The sequence below is a fragment of the Marmota flaviventris genome, chromosome 8 (assembly GCF_047511675.1).
Source record: "Marmota flaviventris isolate mMarFla1 chromosome 8, mMarFla1.hap1, whole genome shotgun sequence".
In the NCBI taxonomy this organism is placed as follows: domain Eukaryota; kingdom Metazoa; phylum Chordata; class Mammalia; order Rodentia; family Sciuridae; genus Marmota; species Marmota flaviventris.
In genome coordinates this window covers 126,932,775-126,952,668 of record NC_092505.1, presented here as the reverse complement: position 1 = coordinate 126,952,668, position 19,894 = coordinate 126,932,775, and the positions used below count along the sequence as shown (strand labels likewise).

The 19,894-nt window shown below is 46.6% G+C and overlaps 1 protein-coding gene across 1 annotated transcript in view; it reads left to right on the top strand.

Moving 5' to 3' along the window:
- The window catches only part of Ephb1 (EPH receptor B1), a 257,860-nt gene that overhangs the window by 178,285 nt on the left and 59,681 nt on the right, over positions 1-19,894 (top strand). The window contains exons 6-8 of the mRNA XM_027933877.2: positions 2,050-2,158; positions 2,907-2,971; positions 14,837-14,959. Coding sequence (XP_027789678.2) covers positions 2,050-2,158; positions 2,907-2,971; positions 14,837-14,959 — 297 coding nt within the window. The remainder of the gene's footprint in view (positions 1-2,049; positions 2,159-2,906; positions 2,972-14,836; positions 14,960-19,894) is intronic.

Sequence of the window (19,894 nt, the reverse complement as noted above, 5' to 3'; positions counted from 1 at the left end):
AGCCAGTGCTGGTGGATGTCCTGGGGTGAGGTCCCTGTCCTGGGGAGAGGGGGCATTGTCCCCCCATGGAGCCCACCACTTCCCATGGTTCACACCTGGATGTGGTACTGTGAATGGTCTGGCTCCCATGAGATTAGAGTTTGCAGCCTGTTTTGAGTTTATTTGAGGTGAATTTTCTCTCGTATTTCGAAGCTGGTGAGATGGGGGTAGAAAGGTGAGCCACTTCATTGAGATTAATAATGCTGCTGGGATGGAAAGAATTCAGGCCGTCTGCTTTTCCCTTAAGGACTCTGTCCCCCTCTTTGCACCTCACTTACCATCTAGATTTATAGGCACTTTGGCATCAGAAGGTACACAGGATTAAAAGCCCAAAACTCAAAATGCTCTGAGTACCGGTCTCTGGGCAATTCTGCTAGACAAATCAAGAAGTAACAAATTTCTCCCAAGAAGGCTATTCCTTTTACATTTGGCAGTTAAGTTTTGCAGACCCAAGAGGGGTGAGATGTAAGAGAGTTCTGGTAAGTGGCCAAATTTGGGACTATTTATCTTAATGATGGAGGTTCACACATCAGTAGTGATTATGTTCACTGAGGCTGTGGGCCCATCTGCAGCCCAAAGGTGAGTCTGAAGGTTGATCAATGGTAGGTCATTGGGACATTGGGGACCTGTGGGATCCCACCAGGGTCAATGACCACATGGGGCAGAGCCACTGTGGCCCCAGCTGTGCTTAGTTACATGTGCCGACCTTCGACTTAGCACACTGTTTTTTTAAAAAACCATTCCGGTTTCGCATGGCTTTATGAAGTGTTTATAAAGACATTCTGAGAACTTCTCACTGTGATTCCCTGTAATTTTTTTTTCCTTTTGCCAAATTTATTTTTTTTTCAAACAAATGTTACAAAAAGCTCTCAGCTGAGGGCAATTGAAACTCTATCTTCAATTTTTATAATTGATTTCTATCAAATGGGAGGCCTTCGAGAGCCAATGACCTTGTTTCTAGAAGTCTCCTTTTCTACCTTATAGTTAACAAACTGTTCTCAAACACTGGGCAAAACAAGAATCCTCTGGAGTGTTTATGACATATACAGACAACCCTCTCTTCACCCAGAGGTTCTGATTCAGTAGATCTGAGGAGGGGCCCAGAAACAGCTGTGAGTAATGAATGGTGTCTAGGAAATTCCGGTGCAGTTTATGGGGAATCGCCACTTAACAAGTATTGTCATTAGGTTTGCCAGATAAAATACAGGATGACCAATTCAATCTGAACTGCATATAAACAACAGACAAGGTTTTGGTATAAATATTTCCCAAGCAATATTTGGAACATACTTACATACGAAAGCACCATTCATTATTTATCTGAAATTCAAATTGAACTGATGATCTTATATTTTGATCTGCTGTATCTGCCCTAATTGTAATGGGACATAAATAGCTGATCTTCCATTGCCTGAGATCAAATATTAGACAATGATTCTGTGACCCGTGGGCTTCCCATTCTGTTGCGTGACACAGTGTGGTTTTAACATTTGGTAGGAAGCTGTATCCTTTTCCTATCAGGTGGGAGCTCCCACCACTGGGCTGTTTCTCGGGCACTTCTTCACCCTCCACGGCACACTGTACAGATAGACTTTAAATATCTGCTCAGTGAATCTGTAAACGAAACTGCATTTCAACGGTTTCATGTTTTGGAAGAGAATTTGGCTGTGGTTTTCCATTTACTCTACCCTCCACTGGACCTGCCCTTAGCAGGGCTCACAGTCCTTGGGGGGGGGTTAAGATCCATATTTGCCCCAGAGGCGAATGTCATCAGTCCTGGGCTCCCAGATTCTGTCAAGCTGTGTTGTTTTTTATTGTTGCATTATCTTTGGGTTTTGGTTGTCTTTGTCCTTTTGTGACTTGAAGACGGTTCTTTGTCTAGGCAGCTGATGCTCTGAAGCATAGGAAGTGTAGTCTCTCTCTCCAGGTCATGTCTTTGGTATCCTGCACTGTGGCCAGAAGTAGGCAAGGAACACATGGGGAGGATCCTAATGTCACTCTCTCACCTAGATGACTACAAGTCGGAGCTGAGGGAGCAGCTGCCCCTGATCGCTGGCTCGGCTGCAGCCGGGGTGGTGTTCGTCGTGTCTTTGGTGGCCATCTCCATCGTCTGCAGCAGGTAGGTCCCCCACTCCTGCCTGCTGGCCACCTGTCCCTCTCGCACGCTGTCCCCTCCAATCCATGGGCAACCTACATTTCTCCAGATTATTTATTTTTCTTTGTGCCTGGGATAAAATCCTCTCTGGGAGCTGGATGAGGCTCCAGAAAACAGCAACCATCTTCAAACCTCATTTTAGCCAAGACTTTTGCCCCCCCCTTGCACGCCTGGGCTTTTCGGAGTGACAGTTACAAAATTGCATTTGACCCACTGGAGCATCACAGCCCATCCTGTAGCTGGAGAGCTCGGGTCCTCAGTAGCAGGCAGAAGGCAGGCAGGCAGGCAGGAGAGCAGGGAGGAGGAAGGAGGAAGTCTGAGTTCTGCCCCAGGATAGACCCTGAAGGCTTTGTGAATTTTTCATGGAGTTTGCTACTGCCTTGGGTGGTTAGCCTAGATACTGCCTGCAAAGCCCTAGTGTTGGCTCCCTCCTGAGTGGTTCTGCAGTGCGCCCTGAGCACTGCTCAGAGTTTTCATTGCTTCTGCTCTTGGACTGGGGCCCACAGCCCTGCCAGGCTTCCGTAAGACCTTGACTTGGAGGCGGACCTGCCCATCTGCAGAAATGAGTGGTGGTCGACCAGGGCAGGAATGAAATCTTAAAGTGGGAGTCACCCACTCTCTAATCCCAAGAGATGTCCCGGGGTGAACCCTATCCAGATAGGAGGCCTTGGTATGTCCCTCCTGAGAGAGTCTCTCTTCTCTGTATCCACAGGAAACGAGCTTACAGCAAAGAGGCTGTGTACAGCGATAAACTGCAGCATTACAGCACAGGCCGAGGTGAGTAGAGAGCACATACCCACTGCCTGGCTCCTGGCAGGCTGCTGCTTACAAGGTCCTGGTAGCCAGATTGGCTGGACAAGTGGCAAGTCCCCTACCAACCCCCAGGGCCCACAAGACCAACTCCCTCTGCAGGTCCCTCTGCCTTTGTGGGAACTTACTGGATGCCTGATGGGTAGATTACCTTCTGCATTAATAAGCTCATACAGGACACTAGGAAAAGATTGGGTTTAGCAAGTCAATGAATCCTGAAATCAGACTCAGTGGGAAAAGATGGAGGATTCTCTATTAACATCTTCTGCCTTATCTTATCCAATTGAGCAGCTGGGGAATGTGTTAACCAAATTCAAAGATAAGCCATAGAATGTGAATGCAGAGAATTAAAGATAGCAGAGCCCAAGAGGCCAAAGTGCTGGGGATCTCTCCCAAGGGTTTTCTTGTTAAACAGTGCCTTTAAAAGTTTTCCTCACACGTTATCCTACCATTCTCTCTTTTTAAAACTTGTGTATAAAAAATTTTGTGTAACTGAAATTGCTTTTCACCAATGCACAACATTAAAGTTCCGTGCCATAATTGTTCCTCCTCTCTGTAATATTACAAAACAGGTCCTATGAGGTCAGTTGGGCCCCTCTCCAGCCTCCAGACATGCTACCCTTAGAGTCTTGCACAGACACATTCTGTTTCCAAATAACCACAAATGCTCTCAGAGATCTGTCCCTACAGCACTTTGGACTCTGCTGTGGAAGCAGCATCTCACCCCAGTCCCCTTGTTGCAATGCACAGATCCTTTTCACCTGGTCACTCGGGGGTGAAAGCATGACAGGCAGATGTCATAGACACACACACATGAAGCCCACCCTCACTGGGTGTTCTTTTGGGAGGAAAAAATGGACTCCAAGGCCAAAGTTCTCACAAACCAGATTGCTTCTCTTCTCTAAGTTCACCCAGAGGTGGACAGGAGTGGTACTGGCGTGCTCCCAGCAGCAGCTGAAATGCAAAGAAGCTTGGGTTCTAGTGCGGCTAGTGCTGTCTCAGGCTGTACAAAGGGCACTCTCTAGATATCCAGACCCTGCCAGGGCTTTGGAGAAGAACAAGCCCCAGGCAACTGGGCTGCAGTGCAGATCAGTCCTTGCTGGGAGGAGCTGAGGGATGGTGTTGGCTCAGGAGCCTGGCTACTGTCTTGGGGTAGCTCAGGACAGCCCTCACAATCAGCATCACAAACTGGGCCCTTTCTGAAGGCCCACGCCCAGCTCCTGCTATGCTTTACCAATTCCCCTTTTCGGAAGGCAGAAACATTGGTGTATCTGATTCTCAGGGGATACGCGCCACCAGAGTGCCTCAGGACTGCCCAAAAGGCTCTCTGCTTCTCCTACTTCCCAGCTTCCACCTCTGGCTTCTGACATCACCTCCCCACCCCCTCGGGGCCAACACTTTGCCATGATGAGCACTCCGAGGTCTGTTTCAGATCTGGCATTCTGTGAACCCTTTGGATGAAACCTTTAGAGATGGTTATGTCAGTTGTGTACAAAAGGAGGTATCTCATTTTGAAGTCTAGTGCTATCCAAGAGTACCCTTGGGCCAGAGCTCTCTTTCTGCAGATGTATAGGCTAAGCCCTGGTGCCACCCGCTGAAGTAGAGTGCAGAGGGTCCCCAAGCACACAAGGGTGGAGTCTGGTGCCCTTTCAGCATCATCAGCCTGAGATCTGCCCATTCTCCTGCTCTTGAGGAGTGACTCTGCTGAGCCACCATGTGGTGACACAAAAGTGCACTGTGTGGTACACAGAGATATGATTCCAAATCCTCAAAGCCGCCTTTTGAGGGACTCATCACCTCTGAGGCCAGCAGAAGGTTTCCATGATTCCCAGTGGCCATAGAAATACCAGTCCCTAGTCTGCAGTCTTTGATCCTGGCCGACCCAGTGAGGACAGCTAAGGCCCAGCTGGTAGACGTCGTCCCTGGGATGTGGGTGGATGCCAAGTTCTTCGAAGGCCTGAGTTCACTGCCTTGGCTACCTTGGAAGTCTGCCCCATTTATAAATGTCCTTTCCCTCTATTTGTGTAACTATTCTCTTTTCATCGAACTCCTGACACCTGGCTTCTCTTTACACCTGCGTCCTCAATCTCACAGTGTTGTGCACTGAATTGCATTCAGGCATTTTCTCCTGTGAACATCTGTCTCCCTGACTAAAGCTATTGCTACTGGTGAATCAACATCAAAGGGGCCGGCGGGCAAGGGAGGCTCAGCACACAAAGAGCAAAAGAGCAACCCGAAGCTCAGATGGAGGTGAGGCCTGGCCAAGGAAAGGTAGGGTTAGGAGTGATGGGTTGTGGAAGGCCTCCTCTGCGTCCTGCATTGGGAACTTTATTCTACTAACCCCCTTAAATATGTCTCACCTCCATAGCCATTCTAGGAGGGGCTGGTGGCCCCTGTCTTCCCAGACCCTCATTTTTAACTGTTGCAGAGGGTGAAACAGAACACAACAGAAATGTTTGCAGATGATTACCCACTAGCCAGTCAAGGTGTGGCAGATCTGGTAAACTTGAGAACATAACATAGTTTCCAGGCACTGGTTTATGTCCTGCCTCAGAGTCTGGAGCTTGGTGAATAGGATTTTAAAGGAGAAATTTGGATTTGGGTGGAAAGATATTATCCAGAAGGAAGGCTGAGAAGAGAATGAATTGCATATGGCACCAGATACTCCAATGGAGGGTCTACTATGTATTAGTCGGTCATGTTCAAGAGAAGGTGGGAGAGAGTATGGGCTTCCCAAGTACAGGAAGAGGCAGACAGAGTGTTCTCATAGTTAGTTTCTGTAGGCCAGTTCTCAGAAAGTACTGGTTGATTCAAAATTACCTGAATGGGATAATCCAAGTGGGCCAGGGTAGACTTGGGAATCTAGAAAGTTTATGATGGATTCTATATTTGGGAAAAACAAACAGGTACCTATGGTGCTTGGGTCACCACATATTTTATAGTGGTTGATAGTTCCCTGATTTCTGAATTGGATGAGGTGTGGGGGCTGGGGAGAGAGGAAGATGGGGGCTGATTAAGGGATCAAGAGCTTTCAAGAAGCCTCCCTAGCAGATTTACCTCTCTGTATAGGCAATTGCAGGTAAAATCACAGAACTGCTATTGTTCGGTTTTGAGAAAAGCACAAACACACGGGGCATATGCCCTCATTTTCAGATAGGCCAAGAGAACAGGAGTGTGAGCATGATTCCACCAGACTCTTGAAGGGAATGTGAAGCACTTAGGGCTGGACATTTAAACACGAATTCAATGGTCATTTGGAACCAACAAAAACTCATTATGAAAAATTATGGGGACCTCTTCTCACTGATTAGGGTTATGCATTTGTTAAATTTGAGAGGAATTATAGATGTAATAAATTTTTATTTTGACAAAAATATTTTACGGTCTCTTAAGGGAAAGCACTGGTAAGTGGATACAGAGCTTGTCTTTGTACCAAAAGAAAGTGAGTTAGTGACTCTCAGCCAGGAGGAAAGTCCCTAGTGTTATTCTAGTCCTTGTCCTTATTCAATCATTTGTTTGTTTGATTGTTTTTGAACTTTATCAGTCGGGTGCAAGCACAAGGATGCTGATGGAGTTTGTAGGTAACATTTGGAGAGCATAACTAACACCATAAAAGACAGAATCAAAATTCAGAACTCTCCGACAGCTTTGAATGCTAATTTGAAATCTGCAAGACAAAATGTTAGCAGGATAAATCTGGAACCTACTGTTTAGGTGAGAACAAAAATGAAGCAATATGAATAGGAGGAGACCTGATTTTCTATTTTTGTGTGTGCAAAAAAATTTCTGCAGTTGACCAGATGCTTAATATCAGTGCTATTACTAATGAAGAATAATACTACTAGTAGCCACTAGCGTTTGAGCCCTGGCTGTATTAAATTCTTTACATGTATTAACTAGTTTGATCTTCCTAACAGCTATGAGGTAGGTTTTTACATATGATGAAACAAAGCCTCAGAGAGGACAGGTAATCTGGAATTACTGATTTGCAAAACAAGGTTTTAAACTCAGGTCTGCCTGCCTCTGTGGTCCCAATCATAGTTCCTTTCAGAAGAGGTGACCCACAGACATCATATCTTCTGTGCTGGTAAGAACACATTTAAAATGATGGTCTCTGTTCTAAGGACCCCACTGCAAGAAGGACATGGTGAGCAGAGTACCTATCCAGAGGAGTGACAAGTACTTTTGGAGGAGTAGCAAGTTCTCATCTGTTACTAAAAAGACTCAGACATGCCAGTGTTTGGCACTGAAGATACCCAGGCAGGGATCTGGAGGTCATCATCCTACATATGGCCATCATGGCAAAGGAAGGAGATGTTATGCCTCTTGAGGTTAAACGGAGCCATCAGGTGAAAGGTTAAGTGGAGCCATCAGGTGAAAGATTAAAGTAGGCTGAGTTTGATTCAGTGTCAGAATGCTGTCCCTTCACTGGAGCAGTGTGCAAGAGAGACTGTCTGCTTCGTGGGGAATGAGTTCTCTGTTCTTATTTGGGCAGAGGCTTTGGGTAAAGGATTTTATAAAGAGGATTTCTGCTTGAGGTGAGAGATTGGATGGAATTACATCCAGAAACATTCCTTCTTCCAAAGTTGCACACCCAGCTTCTTGATTCGGCATGGTGGGTACATTTCAGGACTGCAGAGAGCGTAGCAACCAACCCACAGAAAATCACAATATGCAGGGCAGGTATGCGCCTGAAAGAAGGAGACTGACCGTGGCCATTTTGGCTTCCTCTCCTAGCAGGAGCATTTGTAACTGATCATAAGTAAATGAGGACCTGTGGGGACATGCGGAAGAGCTCCCTGATGCAAAAGGTGGCTGAGTTTACAGTGGGTACTTATTAAATGTCAAATAAATTTAACGACCTAGATTCACCCATGTGTCTACTGCTGGCTCCAAGCCAGAGCCTCTAGCAGCTGTGTTAACTCTTTTAGTCCTGAGATTATTAGTGTTGTCCTTGGGTTCCCTATAGGCCCTCAATGGTACAGAACCAGAGAGCCTGCCTGTCCTGGTCACTGATGCCCATGAAATAGGGAGATGTTAAAGTTGTTTTTTTTTTTTTTTTTTTTTTAACTTTCCTCAATAGGGAGCATCTGTGGCCCACTTTTTTCTTTAGGAGACAGATATTTAGCAATGATGGTGGTTTTAGGGACAAACTTTACAAAAATGTGATAAGGTCCCCAAGCAGAACATGGCAGGAAGATCTCCCTCAGATCCATGGCAGCTCCATCCAGCCGTGTTGCCCACCTGAGGCTCCCTTGATTCTTCCTCAAGCCAAAGCTCAGCCAAAGCCCATGATTTCTGCTCTTTCATAGAAAATGACAGCCACCTGTTATCCTGACTGTGGCCTTCTGAGATCAGAGGGGCAAACTATTTCCAGTGCTCATCAGTCTCTACTACTAGTTTTACTCCACTCAAGGGCCCCATCGTCAGTCCTTCTCTATGACACCAAACCCACAACTCCAGTGCTGCTCTCCCAGCTATTTCCGGTCTGAGTTTTCTGACCAACTTCTAGGCACCTGCACATTATTTTTGCACATTCCAAGTCTAAAACTACATGCACCAACTCCCCTGACAATAGAGTTCCTTTCCCAATGTCCATTACCTAGTTACTAGCAACACCTGATTCTACAAGTTGGGGAATTGATTAGGATTCGTCTTGTCCCTAATTCCTCACCTCCAATTACTCAGCCAACTCTTCCTTGGAATTTTCTCTTGCGGTTCTCTGTGGTTCTCATCTCAGCACTGTGGTGGAAAACTCGGGAATCTTACACCTTAATTAATTACCATAACAACCTCATGGTCATTTTCTCAGTCTACAGCCCCTTCCCCTCAATAATACATGCAAATGTTGCAGCCTGCCAGCAAAAAGAGCTCCCCCATGCCCTACTCCTCTCCTGCTGATGGAACAGCCCTCAGCTCTGTGTGTCCAGTGGTGTCAATCCTAACACCTTTGTTTGGTAATCAGGCCCTTGAACACTAGTCCATCAGGTGTTTCCCCTCCTTGGCCCCCGCCCTCTGCCTCCAAAGGCCAGTCTCACTTTCCTTACCCATGCAAGTGGCAGGCTTCACTCTGAGCTGTGCCTCATGACACTCCAAGCTTCTATTTTGCAGGACCACATACCCACGTCCTTCCAAGCTCAGTCCAAGACCTGGTGCGTGTAGAATTCTGACACCAAAGACTGCATCCATAGCCTTCCGCCATCTCTAGTCTCCATGGTGCTTGCAATCCATTCCCAGGAGCAGGCTCCTGATTCAAGACTATGTGGCACTGAGCTGTGCCTGACTGTGGCCTTCAGAGGTCAAGTGCCTTGTTTTCCTGTAGCTTCCACAGTTGCAGGCACCATGCTGGTTGGGTGCCTGGTCAGTATGGGGAAAAAAGAGGGATGCTCAACGTACTGAGGCAGAGGATTGGAGGAAATCCCTCCCTGGGTCTGTCTTTCATGTGTAGATCCCTAAACAGCTCTTTTCTTATGCTTAGGTATCTGGGCCCATTTAGGTGAGTCACAAAGATAGCAAAGTCAGCCTTGGATACAGAATGAGGAACAAGGAGAACACTTTCCCCACTTCCTCATGACTGTCAAAACCCCCTGGGACACAAAGATATTAATGACTGAAACCAACCTAAGGCACGCTTTCTCTGAAACCATCCTGTGGGATTCTAGGAATCCTTTACCAGCTGGTGGCCATCTGACTCTTTCTGGCACCCCTGAAGCCTCCTGGTCAATGTAGTGTCCACTGACCCACAAGATGTCCATGGTACTTTCTGATGCACAAGATGCCTGTATGGGAGCAGCTTCCTCCCTTGAGCGTTTAGTTTCCAAATATCACCTTCTGTTTAGAACTAGTCCTTTCTCAGCTCCCTCTACTTTTCTCTGAGGCTCTGGCACTTGTAAAGGGCCTTACTGATTTTTCAAATTGCCCATATATGACTTTTAGTCTCCCCAGTGTTTGTCCAGCCATTTCTTTTTGAGAGCGTTCTGATCTACTGATGCAGGGCCTCTTCGGCTTCCTACCATGCAAGAAGGTCCAGACAGTGGCTACGTCATTCTCCCCAAGCCTAAAATATGTAAAGCCTTGGTTCACGTTTAAGATCTCTCAGTTCTCCTAGGATAAGGATGGACCTTTAAGGCTTTAGGCAAAACAAGCTGCAACCCCAGTAAGTTGGTTCTGAGGTCAAAGAATGAGCATGTCTGCAATTAGATCTTTTAATAGAAATTAGTAAACTAAGAGACTGCAAAGTAAGTTTATTTTTTTCCCTTTCTCGAGACACTAACAATCAATCACTTAAATCTACACATACCACTTCTGAGTGAAAAATATGTGAACGATGATAAAAAGAAACTGTAAACTATTACAAATGTCAACCATATTCATATTAATAATAAAATAATGTGAAATATTGTCCAGATTTTATAAAATGACTTGCACTGCAGAGATAGAGAACCTCTGATATCATCGTTATTGCCACTGGTAATATTTCCCCAATATTCACACTCTGAGAACATCTTCTGAGTCCCGTCTCCCCGTGTTTGGCTGAGCTCGGCTCCGCAGCTGACTCGAATTCCTTGTTCACTGTCTGGTGATTCATTACACTAAATACCATTTTCCTGATAATTAAAAACTGCTCACTGGCAAGTGGGAGCAGGAACAGGCTGATGCGGGATTTATGCAGAAACACAAAATGAACCAAAAGACAAATGACCTGTTCCGCCTAGCTAAAGGCATTTTTTTTCCCCCCTCATCATCTTCTGGGACTTGAGGAAGGCTAGCTGTACTGTGGGAGAGAGGTCTGGGGAGGCGTGTTACTCTGCGATGAGGTGGGTGCTGGGGGAACCATACCATTGCATGCACGTGCTCCGCGAAATCCGTCTCCTGATGTAGAGCGCACAGACCCTGTCCGCAGCCAGAGAGCTGGGCCAGAGCCTTAGGAGAAAAATCCTGAGAGGAGCCACGTGCTAGACCTTGACTTCACTTTTCCAGTTTCCCTTCCTCCTTGTGATCCTGTCTTCAATTTTAAGGAAAATAAGGATTGATTCCAACTACCTCATAGAAGTGGCAGTTAGGATGTTTGTTTTTGATGACATTGCATTGCATCACCACTCCTGGGCTTCCAGAAGCTTCCTTAGCTTTCGATGAAAGGCCTCAGTGATGATCAAAGCTGAAGGTCCTAGAACAGCAACCATGACCTTCCACATATGCACACGCACACATGCACACACACACACACACACACACACACCCCTTGATTCTGCAAGCCAGCAAGGTATCGGACTCTCTTTGTGAGCGAACTACACCCATGATCACAGAGTGAACTGTCCCCTATTTGGTGACACTCAGTCCCACATTACTGGCCTCAAGCATAGAGGCGCCATCAAGAGATGAGCCCTCTCCCTTCTGGGAATAGCTCCTTCTCCACACTGGCTAGGGCCAATATCCGTAAAGCTCATTAACACAGAATCCCTTCCCATTCATCCTCATATATGTCTTTACTTGCAAACCATCCATTACAGCACATTCTAGATTGTTTAATTAGTTTCTGTGGAAGAGCTCCTGTAGGACAGCTTAGCATACATCTTTAAAAGCCCTTGATCTAAAATAACAAGGTAGTTATTTTTAAAGTAACTAATATAACCCTAAGCGGCTTACATCCCCCCCACTGCCCACCCCACCTCGCTCCCTCTTCCCACCTCCCCAATGGCTTCCTAGAACAATTTACTGAAAACGGTAATGAGTCTATTCGTCAAGGAGTCATCACCATACGTCAGGCACGGTGCTGGGCCTGCCGCTTGCAATAGGGTCTTTGCTTTCACAGCCACCCTGGGAGGGAGGTATCCCTTCCCTCACTGGCAGAGGAGAAAACCATTCTAAAATATGGATATAGACTAGTGTGTCGTGCAGGGCTAGCAAAAGTCTTTTGGAGATCTGATTCACCTAGGGCCCGAGCACCTAGCTCTTTCCCTCTTCTCATGTGGCACAGAACCAGGGAGAAGTGACAGCTTGTTGATGCTGACCTGCTGTCCCTGTTGCATTTTGAGTGTGTCTGCTATTGCATTGTCAACCACCCTCACCCCTCCAGTGCCCACTGGCTGGCTTCCACCTGCAGCCATCTGGTTTCTTTGCCTGGCTGCTTCCTCTGGCCTTGGAGCCTCCCGCCCCCTTGCACAGCAGGCCAGGTGGCCCCTGACCAGTGATTTATGGGAATTGGTGTGGAAATCCCTCAACTGCTTTGACCCTCAGGCTGGGCCAACTCTGAAGCTTCTGCACACCTCTACTGGCTTCAGAACTTCCCCAGGGAGGTGAAGCCTGTTTCAGGGACTACAGTGACCAGTGGCTTAGGGACACGCTTCAGTTCTGCCTCTTGCCTTGCTTAATTCCTTTCTACCCTCAGGGACTTCCTAGAATGACTTCTCAGATAAGCAAATGGCTTTCAAAACCTCATCTCAAGGATTGTTTCTGGGGGACCCAAAGTGAACTTGAAGCAGCCTCGAGATGCTGATCGGGGATCTTTATACACTTTCAATCTGGTTCCATTTGTTCTTTTTGTTTGGGGGGTTTTTTGTTTATTTGCTTGTTTGGTACTGGGAGTTAAACCAAGGGGCACTCTAACCCCTGAGCTACATTCCCAGATACTTTTATTTTGAGACAGCATGTCCCTAAATTGCTGAGGGTCTAAGTTGCTAAGTTGCTGAGGCTGGCCTCAAACTTTCGATCCTCCTGCCTCTGTCTCCAGAGTCACTGGGATTTACAGGTGTGTGTAATCTCACTGTGTAAGGCTGGTCCCATTAATCCTTGGTCTTTACTTGTTCTGTATAAAAAGTGAGATGGCGATGACCCCTCTATCTATGTTTGCCATTTGTCTACTGATACCAGAGAAGAAGCTCTCACTCCTGCATGCACACATATTCACAGGCTCCTCTCACCAGCCCCCCCAGGAAGTAGAACATTCTAGATGAAGGTGAGGATCTCTATATTTCCCTTGTCCAAATTTTAGCTGGTGCATTCCAGTGTCATTCCCCAGGCCTCTCAGGAACGTTCTACAATGGTGTTTACCACTCTGAAACAAGCCATCCTGCGTGCCAGGAGTGATTTTACTTAACGACTAGCAATAGACCAGCTTTCCAGAGCAGCCCTTCTACTGGACAGGGCACCTGGCTGTATTGGGCTTTAACTCGTGTGTGTGTGTGTATATGTGTGTGTTTGTGTGTGTGTGTGTGTGTGTGTTACTAGGGATTGAACCCAGGACCTTGCACATACTTGGTAAGCACCCTACCATTGAGCTACACCACAGCCCTTCTATTTGGTTTTTAAAAACCTCCCCTCATTTTTTTTCCCCTGTTGTATTTGGACTTCAAATCTTTGAGTGATTAGGTGAAAAGGGAACATTATTTACTTCTTTATTTTCAGTGCTGGGCACTCTACCACTGACTACGTTCCCAGCCTTTTTTATTTTTGTTTTGAAACAGGGTCTCACTAAGTTGCTGAGATGTCCTCCTACCTCAGCCTCCCAAGTGGCTGGGATTACCAGTGTGCACCACTGCACCTGCTAACTCAACATTACTTTGGAGAGCTATCAGAGGCTTTTCAGAAGGATAATGTCAGAACTAGAGTGTAGGTGAAGGTCTAGGAGACACTAGAGAATAAACTCAAAAGTTTGGGCTGGCTGGGATGGGTGAGGCATTGAGATGAGCTCACAGAACCTTGTGGTCCAGCCTCCGCCTGGGGTCCCCACCATGGGGATGGAGCAGTGTGGCTTCTTCAGACTCACCTGCCCCTGCTGACCTGACTCCCTCATGACACAGCAGCAGCTGGCAGGAAATCTCTTCCCCAGGATGCAACACTCTGCCATGTCATTTTGGCTTCCAGAGTCCCCGCCCTCCCACCACCCACCACCACCACAATTTCTATACTTCGCTTAATGATACATAAAACATGTTGAAAAATGACATTGGGAACGAATCTATTTGTTTCTTGGGTTCCATTTACTTTTTTTTTGGTCCCCTCTCCTCTACTCTTTGAATGTTTTTCTCTGCAATGACGATTCTCTATTTTGTCCCCAAGCATGCCTATCTATCTTGCCACTGTATACATCAGTGACAAGGTCTATATTCCTTTATGTATTTCTCATCTACCATTTTATTCGTTTTTCATACTTCAGTGTGTCTGAAGGCAGGGGGTTTCAATTACCATTTTTCTTTCATTCCACCCCATTTTTTCTATGTAGACTTTGCTCTTTTCCTCGATTAGTATTTTCTAAGCTTCTCTCTTCCCATTTTCTCTTCTGGGTGTACTGTCTCGGCACTTCCATCTTGAGAGTTTTCTAACAGCAATTTCTTTCTGTTTTTAAAAATCCATCCTCATTCCTCTTGTGGCCCTGGACCACAGCCGTCAGTTATAACCTTAACTGTGGCCTCCACTCAGGGAAGTTGTCAAGTTGATAAATATTGATATCTACCCTACCATTTTACCACCACTTTTCTGCTAATGCATTTGGTTGGCATCAATCAGCTTCTTTGCCTTCTGTGAGCGCCCGGTGTGGGAACTGGTCCCGATCTGTCATTTATAAGTAATCTGTTCCACATTTCATCGAGAGCTCAGAAAGGGAAGAAAACATGGAGGAGAAGTAAAGGACAGAGAACCAGGCTAGAGTGGCCCAGAGGGAAGGGAGACGGGGAGGTCCGGCTAGACATGAGGTGGGGACAGTGGCAGGCTGCAGCCTGGCATAGAGAGAAGAGGCCTTCTCAGGAACGCCCCTGGCGCTGGGGACATCAGCAGTGTCTTAGTGACGACCCTGTCCTCTTTGGGAATGTTAACCTACTTATCTCCTCCAATAAGGCTCCCCAGGGATGAAGATCTACATTGACCCCTTCACTTACGAGGACCCCAACGAAGCTGTCCGGGAGTTTGCCAAGGAGATTGATGTATCTTTTGTGAAAATCGAAGAGGTCATCGGAGCAGGTATGGCTCTCCCCTCCCCTCGTCTCTGTCCTCTTGGTGTCCCAACATCTTCTTCCCACCACTGTAGGTGTTTTCTTTCAGCTTCAAAAAGTCATCCCGTTGGGAAGAGAGCTTCTACCTTTCTCCTCAGAAGATGAATCGGGACCATCGACAATGTGTTTCTAGGACAGAGAGAGAACATCACTTAGAATCTTTCAGGGGCCTTGATCACAGTGGCTGAGCTTGCCTGGTGGTGCAGAGAAGCTTTCATTTTGAAAAATTCAGAAATAGCTTCAGAAACGGACCACCAAACGCAGATGAGAGAGAGATGAAGGAAGCTTGGTCAAGATGACTTGGAAAGAAATAAAAAGTTTTAGAAGCCCAATCTAGTATCCCATTCACCCACGATGATTCCTCAGTGGCTTAGGGCCAGGATATTCTTGCCTATTTGGAGTTCCCTCCTTTTCCTGGGCTCATGCATTTGGAGCCAGACCATGCATTGGAAAAGGAACCCAGCCCAGCATAGAACTAACCGTGCTGAGCTGCTCTCAGGAAATCAGACCTGATGTAGAATACTCATCTTTCTTCAATGGATTCGTTCGTGAATGGACTTATGACCTCTCATCAGTGTAAATGATATAAAATGTCTCAAAACGTGATTACAAATAATCTCTTTGCAATCTCTTAGACATCTTCTTAAAAAAAATATATTTGATTCCTGTCCCCGTCCCTTGCTTTTATTTTCTACTACAACATTCTTTGTCTTTTCTTTCTCCTCATGGTCATTAGCCATTGTTCAGGCTCTCTTCACTAACGTGCTCTTGGTTCCACAGGGTTTTTATTCATAGCACTCTTTGGAAAAACCAAAGAGTGGCATCTCCCAACAATATTTCAACCCAGTCAAATATGTTCAGGCAAAGACGTCGACAGACACTTCATATATTATCTTTAGGGGGACTATTACCATTCTTCGACTCACTGCCTCTCTTAATGCACTGAAGGGTCAAAAAGCCATCTGTGAAATTGGAAGTCACATTTCAAAGCCTGCCCCATTAGGCCACCATTTTCATGCTCCGGTCTCCCTCTTGAGGAGCTTGGTCTGGGACTCTGTGCTTTCTTCAGCCTCACTGTGGTAGGTGCTGGGACTCGGTCAGGACACATCACCCACTCAGGAGTTCCAGCCACCGACCAGAATCTGAACCACAGGAGTCTATACGCCTTTCCCGTGGACTGTCATTAACTATGCTGCTGCACCACGACCTTCACTTCTGCGCAGATGATTCTCTCTTCCTCCTTAGACGTTGACATATTTAAGGATCATGCCTTGGAAGGCTGCGTAGCAGATAAATTGGATTCCTCTGAGGGGCTCAGATTTCTCTAGTAAACTTGAAAGAGTGTTTGGGGAGGCGGGTTTTCAGCCCTGCGCTCTGTTTGCCCGCGTTATTAATTGTTGTTATGGCTGGTGGTAATGGTGCCAGTGATTTTAATGTTGTTATTTATGTCGTGTGCTTAGGAGTGATGTGCTCAGGACCGCATTTCATCCCCCACGCCAGCCCCTTCCTGCCTTTGTCAGGGAGGAGTGAAGAGCCTTCTCACTTTATGGCCCTGCAGGGAGCTTCAATTTGGGGTGAGCTCGCTAATGGTTGGATGCCCCTAAAGGAACAATTGATAGTCCTGCTCCATCCTGCACCTTCCATTTGTGCGTAGCATCTGCCAGCACTGTGGTGTTAGTGTGTAGTGCTCAAAGGCGGTCCGTCTTCTCCGTGGCTCACTTGGCATTGTGGAGCATTGCGTTGAGCAATTTATGTGACACCTAGCAGCGTGGCATGAATATCTGTGCTCAGTTGCTGCTGACCACCCTCCACCACAGCCCCATCTCCCTGTGATCCAGAACCATCCCAGAGCGAATCCCCCACCGATGGGTACCCACGGTGCATAACCTGATGCGATTTTAACACCAGACACCCTTGGCTGGAATCCATCTCCTCTGCCATGGCTCTCCCCTCCCCCACACCCTGCCTCCCTGAGACCAGCTCCACTGATAGAGCTGGTGCAAAGGTCAAGTAAGAGAATATTTTTTTCCCAAGATAAGATTTATACAACGTAATGGGCGATCAGCCACCTGGAAGATTTGGAACAGGAGTAAAAACTTGGTGGTATTATAAAACAAAACAAAACAAAACAGAACCCAAAAAAAAAAAATGGAAGAATCAGATGTCATTTATTCTTTCTTCCCTTCCCTCTCCTTCCTTCCTCCCTTCTTTCTGCTCACCTTCTCTCAACAAACTTTTACTGGATATTTCTTACTCCCTCATGTGAGGTCCCACAAATGAACAAAGAGCTCTGCCCCTCCAAGGTCTGGTGGCCTCAGTGGTAAACAGGCAGGAATCCACAGCACAGGCTTCTGCACACAGGGCAGAGTTCAGCTGCTTGTTCTAGGAGGAGCAGGGGGATCAGGAAAGCTCCACAAAGGCTGAAAATTTGTAGAAGAAAATAAGTTTTTGTGAGATGCATTAGAAAAAAAAAATAGGTTAGTGACAGAAAAGGAAAATGAAATGGTTCAAGGAGGAAGGCACACCTGTGCCGGCTGTTGTGTGTATCTCTGGCCAGGCCGCTGTCCAGGGGTGTGCTGGGGCTCTACATCAGCCAGGGCAGAAGTATTTACACCATGGGAATTGGCAGGTATGACAGATTCTGGAGGGCTGGTGGCTGAGCACTTACCAGCAGGTCTCTACCCTCTTGACTGTACAGTTACTTCAGAGAGGTTGCAGAGGCTTGTGCCTCCTGCATATGGAGTCAGAGAAGAGAGCTGTGTTTGCTGTAGGAGGGGTTCCGTTTGGACTTTGAGAAGCTCCTCATTCATTAGATGTTGCATCTGAGCCTGTGACCTTGATGGGTGCTGGAAAAGTACACTGATGCCTAACAGCCCCTGCCATGTACATCCAGCACACAGGTGGTCACACACTCATCACGAGTTGAGGGGAGAGGCTGAGACTGAGGTGAGGGGCCCAGAGAACACATAGCCCTGGAGAGGGGAAAAGAGACTTGATGGAAGGGAGGACTCAGGTCAGGGGGACTTGAGTGGCTCCTAAGGATGGGCTGAGAAGGAAGAGAGAAGGTTGCTGGGGAGGAGTTTTCTGAAGAATCAGGTTGGCCTAGAGGCCCGGAAGCTGTGGTGTGCGTTTTATCCTGTGGAAAACAGATTTCAGAGCAGGGTGGGAAATAGGATGGGGTATGGGGAGCCCAATAGGATACATTCTGGGCTGAGAAGGTGATAGGAAGGGTGAGCAAACTCTCCCATGCCCAGGGATCCTTCTTGGGGCTTAGCTTGGGTGTGAGGAAGAGCGTTTGGAGTGGCTGTTGGGATCAAGGACAGAGGCTGCACTGAGGTCAAACTAGGGGTCACCCAACAGGGCAAATAGAGAGACTAGTGGGCTTGGTGACTAGAATCCACAGGGACAGGTGGCATGGAAGCACCTTCAAGGCAGAGGTAGGCTTCCCAGCACCCAGGGTGTGGAGAGTGACCACTGTGCATGTAAGTGAGGTCAATGAAGAAAAATCTAGAATCTATGACACTGAATAAGTTCATCAATTGCCCAAGTGTCTCCTAAGGTTATAGAGGATGTTGAACAAAGGAATAAAAAAATAGGAATTGTGAGCCAGGTGTGACACCCACCAAGAAAACTGAATAATTATTATTATTATTATTTTTAATGGCTTGGCTTTTTATTTTTGAGAGAGAGAGAATTTTTTAATATTTATTTTTTAGTTTTCGGTGGACATAACATCTTTATTTTATTTTTATGTGGTGCTGAGGATAGAACCCAGCACCCCGCGCATGCCAGGCAAGCCCGCTACCGCTTGAGCCACATCCCCAGCCCCTGAATAATTATTCACTGATCCTTATGCAATTATTTGTTTAATGTCCACCTTTCCTTATGAGGTTCAAGGTTCCAAAGAAGCGAGAGAACATAGGTATTTGTCTTAGTCTGGGACCTGGCCTACTGTGTGGCTTAGTTGCTCAATTAAATACTTGTTGTATATGGGGTTGAAAATAATTCCTTAAGAGGAAACTATAGCAAAAATAAAAATCTGGATAGTTAGGTCGAGTTTGAGAGAATGAGGAGAGGCTAGAGACATAGACTGTGGTCATGAGTTGTTTGGTGCTCCAAAAGTAGCCCAGTGAGGGAAGGAAAGCCAGCCCTTCCCTTCTCCCTGTGGATAATAGCGTCGATTGCATTATCTTTAGAGAGGCTAAGAGTCCACCCTCATGTCTTCAGAAAATATTAGCTCATTGTTCCCATGAGTCTGACTAAGGAATCACCTGAAAGGCCAGCTTCAATGCACTGATTAATTTTGAGCAGTAGGATCAGCAGATCTACCAAGAGAATAAACCAGGGCTGCTGTGTGTGGGATCGGTCCCTACGGTATGACACTCCCGTGTTGTGCAGTGTGCGACCCGTATCACTGTATACAGCAGCCTGATCATGACTGTCAAGTTCATGAAACATACATAGAGGTGTCACCAGAATTTATTAATTAATGAATACATTCTCCTCCTCTGACTCAAGCAGCTACCAGTTCAGAACTTCCACCTTGGCTGATCACAAGGGACAAGGGGTCTTGCAATGAAAGGGCTGGATAAGGACAGTTGGGATGAAGGAATGTGTGCTATGTCCAGAGGTGGGAAAAGAGTCACCATTGGAGGTCAGCCAAGGCCCGGCAGGTCTTTCCTTGAAGAGGATGGGTTTCCTTAGGAAATATGTGGTACAAAAGTCACCTGCCAGCCTGACTCTCCTAGGGTCATTCAGAGTGAAGACAGACAGCCTGGTTGTTCTAGAATAAGAAATCATATCAATATCTCCAGAAATGATAATTAAAGTGCTGAAAACAGCCAGCCTGTGCTGGACCCTCTCTGTGTGCCTTGTACTACCTTGCGTACTTCATTGGCATCAT